The sequence below is a fragment of the Cervus elaphus genome, chromosome 22 (genome assembly GCF_910594005.1).
Source record: "Cervus elaphus chromosome 22, mCerEla1.1, whole genome shotgun sequence".
Taxonomy (NCBI): domain Eukaryota; kingdom Metazoa; phylum Chordata; class Mammalia; order Artiodactyla; family Cervidae; genus Cervus; species Cervus elaphus.
The window spans coordinates 6,152,584-6,161,734 of NC_057836.1; the positions used below are offsets into that span (position 1 = coordinate 6,152,584).

The following is a 9,151-nucleotide window of genomic DNA, read 5'->3' on the forward strand; positions in this document are numbered from 1 at the left end:
TTACTGAACACTTGAATGAGTGTGTGAATGCAAAGGAGTGGATGACGGGTGGCTTAGGGACAAAGACTTCCTGGTCTTGAGTTTGTTAAAGGAACATGAAATCAGTAATTTTCAGGGGTGTAGGGGGAATGCCCCCCACTGGCCCAAGAAGAGGAGAAGAGTCCAGACACTGGTTTTCTTAAACATCCTGGTGGTTTTTGACCCATTTGGGTCAGGCCTGTGCTCTGGGCCCTGGGGTTGCCTGTATGAGTCAGCAGGTGCCAGGTGACAGCTTGTTCCAAAACGTGGCTGCTCAGAACAGCAGATGTTTGTTAGGTCCTGCTTTCTGTGGAAAGGAGATGGGGAGTGGCTCAGCTGGGTGTTTCTAGCCTCTGCTCTCATGAGCACACTCAGGCTGTCGTCTGAGGCTTGGTCGGGCTGAGGACCAGCCCCCACGTGGCGCACTCACGCCTGGGGAGGCGGCGCTGGCTGTGGGGGTGGGGGGGGCCTCTTGACCATCCTCGGGAGACATGGCGGCTGACTCTGGGAGGAAGTGATCCGAAGGGAGATGGGAGGAGGCCACAGGCCCTTTCACGAGTTTGCAGACTCCGCTTCTTCCCGTGGGTTATAAACATGTCATTCAGCCCAACCCACACTCAAGGGGAGATGTGTTATTAACTCTGCCTTTTGAACGGAATGTCAGTATGTGAACAGGTTTTAAACCATCACGCCACTTACCCTCAGAGAGGACCCTGTCTGGGAAAGGCCCGGCACCTTCTGGATGGCCTGTGACTTGGAAGAGGCGTTCAGAAGCGACAGGAAGGTTGAGAGCAGTGTCTACACTGTTCTTTTGACACGGAACAGGCTGTTCGGGACCTGAGCGGCCTCGAGCCCCAGGATCCTGGAGCGGGGGTGGTCGGGGGGCTCCGGGCGCCCTGGCACCTGAGAAGGGCTCTGCCTGAGCCAGGTGTGGCTCCGGGGTCACACAAGCCTGGTGTGCCGGGCGGGAGGCCTGTGCCCACTTGCTCCCTTTCTTGAAGGTCTGTTTCTACCTCCAGCGTTTCCCTTCTAGGCCATACTGGAGGAGAACAAGGAGAAGCTGCCCCTGGCCATCAGCCCCGCGGGGTACCCCTGCGACCACATCTTCAAGTGCGTAGCCCGCCCGCACCCCCAGACTGTGACGAGACTTCTCCTCGCTGCCTTTCCTCACGCAGTCCCCAGACTCCTGGGACATCCCCCGTGCAGGCTGCCGCTTCCGGGCAGCACAGCAGTGACGGGACCCCCAGGGGTGGGGTCTGAGGGTCACAGAGAGACGCCCGAGAAGGGAGGGTGAGCCGGGAGCCAGCGCGGACAGTGCCAACAGTGCTGGGCACCCAGGCGGCCAGGAGGGGCCACGGCCAGCTGTCTGCAGCTGTGGGCTAGCAGCTTCCGTCAGGCCAGGTAGGCCTGCAAGCCCAGGCTCCAACGGGGTGGAAGTAGACGGTCCATTTTACAGGTGAGGAAGGTGCAGAGGGATGCCCCCCCAGATAAAGCCGCGTCGGGGCAGCTTGGCCTCTGTCTCCAGGGGGTCCCCTCCCTCTGACTGCCCAAACCTCCTCCACTCTGTCCCTTCCCCCCAGACCCTGGGGGTTTCCTCCCCTCTAGCCATCCTCCCCTTCCCCGAGGCCACCGCCCAACACCCCTCCACTTCCTGGGTCAGAGGCTGCACCAAGGCCCCATCGCCTCGTCCCCAGCCGTAGCTGTGCCCCGGCCATGAGCTAGATGCTGTCCAGGTGGAGTCCTGTCTCCCTCCCACCTTCACTCACAGCCCCGTTGCTTTCAAAGTGTGGCCACGTCTACCGCCCCTGGCAGACACAGTCCTAGGCCCCCTGTCCTCTCCCCTGCCCAGGGCCAGGGCTGGTGCCAGCGTGGAATGAGGCCTTGTCTGGGGCACTTGTCTGGGCCTTGGGGCCCTGGGGCGCCAGCTTGCTTCTCTGAGGGCAGCCCTCCTCAAGTGTCCCCGCCCGTCCTGTTGGCACATGGGAGGCAGGAGCCCGGGTCGGTGAAACACTGGGTTTGTCCTGTTTTATTCTCAGGGTGAGCACAAGGAGCTGGGCCCTGGGGTCCGTCTCACAAGTGGGGGATGAGGGTCACCAGGGTCCGAGGGCTCCATCGCTGGGCGGACAATGCAGACGGCACGATCCGAGCCCGTCTGGCTGACCTCAGCCCCGCCCCCGCAGGGTCTTCACAGACATCCGACAAGTGCTCAGCCACCTCACCCACCCGCGCTTCACCTTCACCCAGAGCGAGGCGGACGCTGACGTCCTCTACAACTTCTCACACTTCAAGGACTACAGGTGAGGCACCTCCCAGCCCAGGGGCCCAGCCCACCTCCCCTGCCCCTGAGAGCCCCCGCCTCTCCTGAACGGCGGCACCTGCCTGGGCCCCGCAGGAAGCTGAGCCAGGAGAGGCCCAACGTGCTGCTGAACCAGTTCCCCTGTGAGAACCTGCTGACGGTGAAGGACTGCCTGGCCTCCATCGCGCGCCGGGCGGGCGGCCCCGAGGGCCCGGCCTGGCTGCCCCGCACCTTCAACCTGCGCACGGAGCTGCCCCAGTTCATCAGCTACTTCCAGCAGCGGGAGAGGCGGTGAGCTCCCCTGTGCGCCCCGCTAGCTGAGACAACACCCAGCAGGCGCCTGTCGCCCCCACCCCTGACCACCCCGCCATCCCAATCGGCCTGGCCCGCCCCATGGCCAGCGCCTGCTGCGTGCCCGCTGCGGGGCTTGATGGCGCTTCCATCTGGAGGGCAGCTCCCTTGGCCTCAGCTAACTGCTGGCTATCAAAGCCCAGCCTTGAGGTTTTCTCTGGGACCCCTCCTTTGGCCCGCTCTGTGACCGCAATCCTGGGGGCACACAGCCTAACCGATCTCTGCTCCCAGGGGTGAGGACAACCACTGGATCTGCAAGCCCTGGAACCTGGCCCGCAGCCTGGACACCCACATCACCAAGAACCTGCACAGCATCGTCCGGCACCGCGAGAGCTCCCCCAAGGTGGGGCCCTGGGGCGCTGGCAGGTGGGGGGAGGCCTGCTCTCGAGGACCGGCGACGGCAGGTCCTGGTGGCAGCGTCGTCGCTAAGCTGGGAGGAGTCGCTGCTCGCTGCCCTTGACAGCAGGGAGGGAGGCCCCCCAGTGGGCCACCCACAGGAGGGAGGTGGCGGAGTCAGGGAGCCCCCCAGGGCCATGGAGAAAGGTGCTGTAGCAACGAGGGGCCAGCAGTGGGGGAAGTGAAGGACACAGTTTCTGCTCCTGGACAGACAGAGGCCCGAGAGAGACAAGTCACCAGATGACCACTGGGGAGGTTCCCAGCCCTGGGATGGGGAGCCGGTGGATTTATGGCTGAGAATTTGTTTCCGGTTTTCAAAGTCTAAAAATCAGTGGCATCTTTTCTCAATTAACGATGACGAGAAAGAGCTTGTTGCAGTTTTAGACACAGGTATGCAAAGACAGGAAGACGCAGAGTGCAGGGGGCAGGAACCAAGTCGGGGGCCTCCCCGAGCCTGGGGTTGGGGGGGAGGTAGGCTCAAGAGTGAGTCCGCTCCTCCAGGCATGATCGTGCTCAGGGGTCCCCCGGGCATGAGCCACGGCCAGGGAGGCCAGGTCGCTCTGTCCTGGCCGGGGCGAGGCGAGCACACGCAAGCCTGCTCCTGTGTCCTCAGGTTGTGTCCAAGTACATCGAGAGTCCCGTCTTGTTCCTTCGGGAAGACGTGGGGAGGGTCAAGTTCGACATCCGTTACATCCTCCTGCTGCGGTCGGTGAAGCCCCTGAGGTTATTCGTCTACGACGTGTTCTGGCTGCGGTTCTCCAACCGGTAATGAAAGCTGGGCGGCAGGTGGGAGGCTGGGCTGGGGAGGGAGGAGGTGTGCCTCTTTTACTCTGGATGAGAACACCTGCACCGGGGCTCCTTCCCCAGCAGGGACCCCGCTGAGCCCATTTCTGATAACCGGCGGTAACCCTCCCCAAATTAATACCCCTTTGTGTGACAGACCCCAGTCCTCCAGACCCTGTCGATGTTTAGGGGCTCGTGGGGGTCTAGTGGTGAGCCCACGGGGGCCATGGGACCACCCCGCCCGCTCTCACCAGTGGGAGAACGGATGCTCGGCCGGGGGGCTCCGAGCACCTGCCTGTCTACCCCGCTGGGACCAGCCGCGCTCGGGACCCACTTGAGTGTCCGTCTGCTCATCCTGCAGGCCCTTTGCCCTCAACGACCTGGACGACTACGAGAAGCATTTCACTGTCATGAACTATGACCCGGAAGTGGTGCTGAAGCAGGTGAGGCTTCGCGGGGCCTGGGGAGCTAGGTCCCCGTGGAGGCTGGTGCAGACGGGACCCCACACCCATCAGCGTGTCTTCCTGGCGAGCTGCATACTGGTCAGGGGAGCTGCCCTCTGGGACCTGCGTCCCCTCCCAGCGCTGCCCCCAGCGCTCGGAGGGGCACACACACTCAGGTCGAGATAACGGGGCCCTGAGGCTTCCCTGGCTTGTGTCACATGGCGCCCAGGGCGGGTGGCCGCTGCTGGCCTGTGACCCCGCCTGGACCCTCTGTCCTCCCTGGGCTGTCTGGGTGCCTTGAGCAAGAGAGCATGGGGGCAGAGCTCCTTCGAGGTGAGGGCATCAACCCCCAGCTGACCTGCAGGGCACCTGGGGCAGATGGGGGAGGCTCCTTCTGGGCAGAGGCAGGGCCCAGCTCCCGGTGGAGGAAGAGAGCCCGGAGGGGTGTTGGTCCTGACTGTTCGGGGCAGACGGGAGGCAGGGCACAGCCGCTCTCCACCCTGCTCCGTCCCGCCCTGCCGTGGCCCTGAGGTCCCCACGTCCACACAGCAGAGCTGCTCCTGAGAGTGGGGCTCTTACTGCCCCAGCACACGGCGATGTATTAGCAAACTGAAACTCCGTGTGTGTGTGTTAGTCACTTCATTGTGTCCCACGCTTTGTGACCCGCCATGGTCTGTCCATGGGATTCTCCAGGCAAGAAGACTGGAGTGGGTTGCCACGCCCCTCCCCAGGGGATCTCCCTGACCGAGGGATCAAACCCTGGTCTCCTGCATCGCAGGCAGATTCTTTACTTTCTGAGGCACCAGGGAAGCCCTGAGCTGCACTGAACACTCGCTGTTCCATGTGTGAGGTATCCTTTGGGGGCCCTGTGCTGTCAGAGAGGCCAGGCCACACGCCCACCCAGCAGGGCTGCTGCTGCGTGTCCCTCCTCTTGTCCGGGGCTGTGTTAGCAGCTGGTCCCTAGGACCCTGAGCCCTGGAGCTCAGGTCTGTAGCTGAGGTCGTCTCTCAGGCCTGAGCGCCGTCCCTCTGTGGAGCAGGCATTCTGAGGGTCATGTCTCCTCTGATGCCCCCGCATGGGGGATACATGTCCAGCAGGGTGCGGACCCTGGGCTTCCTTAGGGAGCCCATCCTGGTCCTCTCTGGAAGGAACCTGAGCCGCCGAGCGGCGTGCTCAGGTGTGTGCTGGGTGCGGTCTTGGCCTGAGAAGCCCTTGCCGTCCGCAGGCACTTTGAGCCGTTGCCGAGCTCAGACATGGGCCCTGCAGGCTCAGGTCCAAGTTCTGCCTCCAGTGACCATTCTGAGAGGGACATGGTGACCCGTTGGCCAGCCCTCAGCATTCACTGCCTTACTGGAACCTCACAGCCACCTGCAAAGCAGGTTTGCTGGGCGGGAAGCACTGTCCCGTTTTACACATGGAAACACTGAGGCCCTGGGAAGTAAATGCATCCAGAGCTCAGACCCCGTCTCCTGCCCCCGATCTGTGCCGGCAGGGGTGGAGCTGGAGAGGCTGTGGGCGCCTCCCTGGGACCCCAGCGAGTGTCAGCTCCAGCGAGTGTGAAGGCAGGACAGGTCAGGCCTCCCTCGTCCCTGCGTGGAGGAGGCCCCGGGAGGAGCATGACGGGCCCTGTGTCTGTTGCAGGTACACTACAACGAGTTCATCCCGGAGTTTGAGAAGCAGTACCCAGAGTTCCCCTGGAAGAGCGTCCAGGTGAGTGCTGGTCAAGCTCCAGGGGCCAGGGCTTGCCTCACGGGCAGCATCAGGCACATGGGGGGCCTTCGCCTCTTCTTGGTGGTCCGGCTCCTCCACCAGAGAGAGAGGGTATGGGTGAGACCCCCTCCTCTCCTCTGGCCCTAGTGGGGTGTCATGAGTGCTCCTTGGGGAGAGGAGGAGCCTGGTGGGGCCTTCAGGACCACCCTTGAGACAGACACGGGCTCTGTGCATCCCAGGAATCGCATACCTGGGGGCTGGTCCCCACGTCCTGGAGTCAGCATCTCAGATGCCAGGCTTGGGGCAGAAGGAGCTGTGGAAGATCTGAGGCAGGAGGACACAGGTCTGCAGGGAGTGGGTGCCAGGTGTGAGGGGAGCGAGAGTCAGGCTGCAGGTCATGGAAGATGTCGGAGGAGGTGACGTGGCCGTTTGGAGCCCAGGACTCAGGAAGGGGCACTGAGCCCCGTGTTGAGAGGCTGCTCTGAGGGGCTGGTCCCAGCGTCAGCCTGCAGGCCCCCTGACCCAGTCCCCCGACCCCTCCCGGCCCCCAGGCTGAAATCTTCCAGGCCTTCACGGAGCTGTTCCAGGTGGCGTGTGCCAGGCCGCCCCCGCTGGGCATCTGTGACTACCCCTCATCCCGGGCCGTGTACGCCGTCGACCTCATGCTGAAGTGGGACAGTCGTCCAGATGGTGAGGGGGCTCCCCCACCCCACCCCCATTTACCCAGAGCCGATCCTCCAGCCACCCGCCCCCCCACACACACCACGCCATCCCCCCAGGGACAGAGAGGGGACGCTGTTGCCTCGGCCTGGTCCATGCTGCCCCACGCCCCTTGCCTCTGATTAACCTGGAGATATCTGGGTCAGAGGAGGCCCACCTTGAGGGTCCGCAGCCTGCAGGGCGGAGCACCAGGGGGAAAGGAGAGGGCTCATGGGGAAAGGCTCCCTGCGTGCGAGGAGAGGGGGCCTAGCATCCCACTGAACCAGACATCTGAGCGGGGTGTGGTGGCTCGTGGCACTCCCGGGGCTGGAGGCGGCCCCAGTCTTCCCCCTACAAGAGCAGGCTTCAGGCCAGGCCGCCCCCCAGAGAAGCCCCGCAGCCCCCAGCACCCCCCTCCCTGGAGTGAGACAGGCTGTGCTTCTGTGCCATCAGGGAAGCGAGTGATGCAGCCGCAGATCCTGGAGGTGAACTTCAACCCGGACTGTGAGCGAGCCTGCAGGTACCACCCAAGCTTCTTCAACGACATCTTCAGCACCTTGTTCCTGGACGAGCCCAGCGGCTGCCCCGTCACCCGCCTCCTCTAGGCGCCCGCTGGCCCTCCTGCTGGTGCTTACGGGCGGATTCCAGCCTCAGTTCTCGGAGCTGCTTCTGCAACGTGCCCCCCCCACCCCCCGCGAGCCCTCGTTCCAGCCTCCCACCCTGGGGTTCGGGGGCCCACCTCCCCTCGGTCGGTCCCTAGGGTCGAGTGCCAGGCCCTAGTCCACACACCCCTCTCCAGCGACTGTGTGGTGGTCGATAGCAGCTCAGCAAGAGCTTTATCCCAGAGAGCTTGGTTCCAGCGGTGTTCATGAAAGTGGTTCCGGGAAGCATGACGAGATGTTCTCAGGAACGAGGTTCCCCAGGAGCCCTCGTGGGAATCCAGACGCTAACAGGCCAGACTGGCTGTTCCCACGCTCCACCCCAGGCCCTGGGACAGGCGTCCCCAGATCACCCCAGGAAGCTGGCTTCTCAGAGCCAAACCTCTCACCCTTAGAGTCGAACCTTCACCAGCAAAACCTCCTTGAGGCTCCAGGGCGGGAGGCCATTTCTCTTGGCTGCTGTTGCCTTTCTATCCGGCCCCATGGACAGGCCACAGTGTGGTGCCAGGTCCTGCCAGCCCACTGGGCCCCGCAGGGGTCCTCACCTCATCTGAGGTTGGCTGGGACATTGGTGAGGGGGCTCGGGGACAGGTGGACAGCAGGACACCAGGCGGTGGATGGCTGAGAAGACAATTCCAGAGGCCGCCTTCCACCAGCCAGAGTCAAAAAGTGGGATTTTTGTTACTTTTTCATTTATGGGAAGAAAACACAGAGTTCTCGTTCTTCATTATGTTTCTGGAATTTTGAGTCCGTTTGCAGCATAGTTTCTATAGCCACAGTGTACCCAGGCCCAGCTCACAAGGCGGTGGGTCTGACTTCTGGAGGAGAGCTGCCTGCAGAGCTTTCGTGTGTGTGTGTGTGTGTGTGTGTGTGTGTGTGTGTGTGGTGTGTGTGTGTGTGGTGTGTGTGTGTGTGGCTTGTTTCACTCTGGAGCCAAGAGTGATCTTTGTAGCAAAACTGGACTTGACTGTGCCTCTCACCTCTGTGTCCGCCAGAGGGGTGTGTCTGCCCATCCTGTCTGTTACCCACAAGTTCAGCCTGTGTCCTGGGGAAGCACCCCTCCCTCCAGCCGAGCGGAGGTTAGAGGGCAGGATGCCTCAACTCTGGTTTTCCCCGCAGAGAGCTGCTGTGTCCTGTCCCCTCCTGACGGTTTGTGCTACAATAAAGTCCGCCTTCTGTACCCCTGCCTCCCTTTTCTCCTTGGGGCCCTGGAACCACAGGCCTGCCTGATGTGTCAGTTGTTTCCCGCTGGTTGTCGAAGAAAACCAAAGTACCAAGATGAGGGCTTTGTGAAGGGGCTTCCCAGGTGGCACAATGGTGAAGAGTTGCCTGCCAATGCCGGAGGCACCAGAGACACAGGTTCGATCCCTGGGTCAGGAAGATCCCCTGGAGGAGGAGCGGGCAACCCGCTCCACTATTCTTGCCTGGGAAATCCCATGGACACAGAACCCTGGCGGGCTACGGTCCATGGGGTCACGAGTCGGACATGATTGAGCATGCACAAACATGCTTTGAAAAACAGAAGTAATGAGGTGATGTTTAGGTCTCCAAGTCCTTGTCAGTCAGTTTGGGTTTGGGTGCTTTAAACAACTGAAATCTGTTCTGGAGGTTGGGGTGGCCTAAGGTCAAGGGGACAGCAGATAATGATGTCTGAGGTGGGACCCTCTTCCTGATTCGGTCCGCTGTCTTCTCATTGTGTCCTCGTGATGGAAGGGAGGAGGGAGGTTTCTGGGGTCTCTCAAAAGGGCACTAATCCCATTTGTGGGGGCCCCACCCTCATGACGTAGTCACCTCCC

General features: G+C 62.3%; 1 protein-coding gene across 4 annotated transcripts in view; it reads left to right on the plus strand.

The window, feature by feature from the left end:
- TTLL12 (tubulin tyrosine ligase like 12) overlaps window positions 1–9,151 on the plus strand; it is a 37,293-nt gene that overhangs the window by 8,704 nt on the left and 19,438 nt on the right. For 3 of the 4 annotated variants that reach the window (XR_006336642.1, XR_006336641.1, XR_006336640.1), the window contains exons 6-14: window positions 1,052–1,128; window positions 2,199–2,315; window positions 2,411–2,605; window positions 2,897–3,008; window positions 3,675–3,826; window positions 4,206–4,287; window positions 5,929–5,997; window positions 6,549–6,687; window positions 7,150–8,240. Coding sequence is in view for 1 of the 4 variants with exons in the window: in XM_043881144.1 (XP_043737079.1) it covers window positions 1,052–1,128; window positions 2,199–2,315; window positions 2,411–2,605; window positions 2,897–3,008; window positions 3,675–3,826; window positions 4,206–4,287; window positions 5,929–5,997; window positions 6,549–6,687; window positions 7,150–7,301 (1,095 nt within the window). In the remaining 3 variants the exon portion in view is untranslated. Of the gene's footprint in view, window positions 1–1,051; window positions 1,129–2,198; window positions 2,316–2,410; window positions 2,606–2,896; window positions 3,009–3,674; window positions 3,827–4,205; window positions 4,288–5,928; window positions 5,998–6,548; window positions 6,688–7,149; window positions 8,536–9,151 lie in introns of those variants that run through there. The other variant, XM_043881144.1, reaches the window with a different exon arrangement.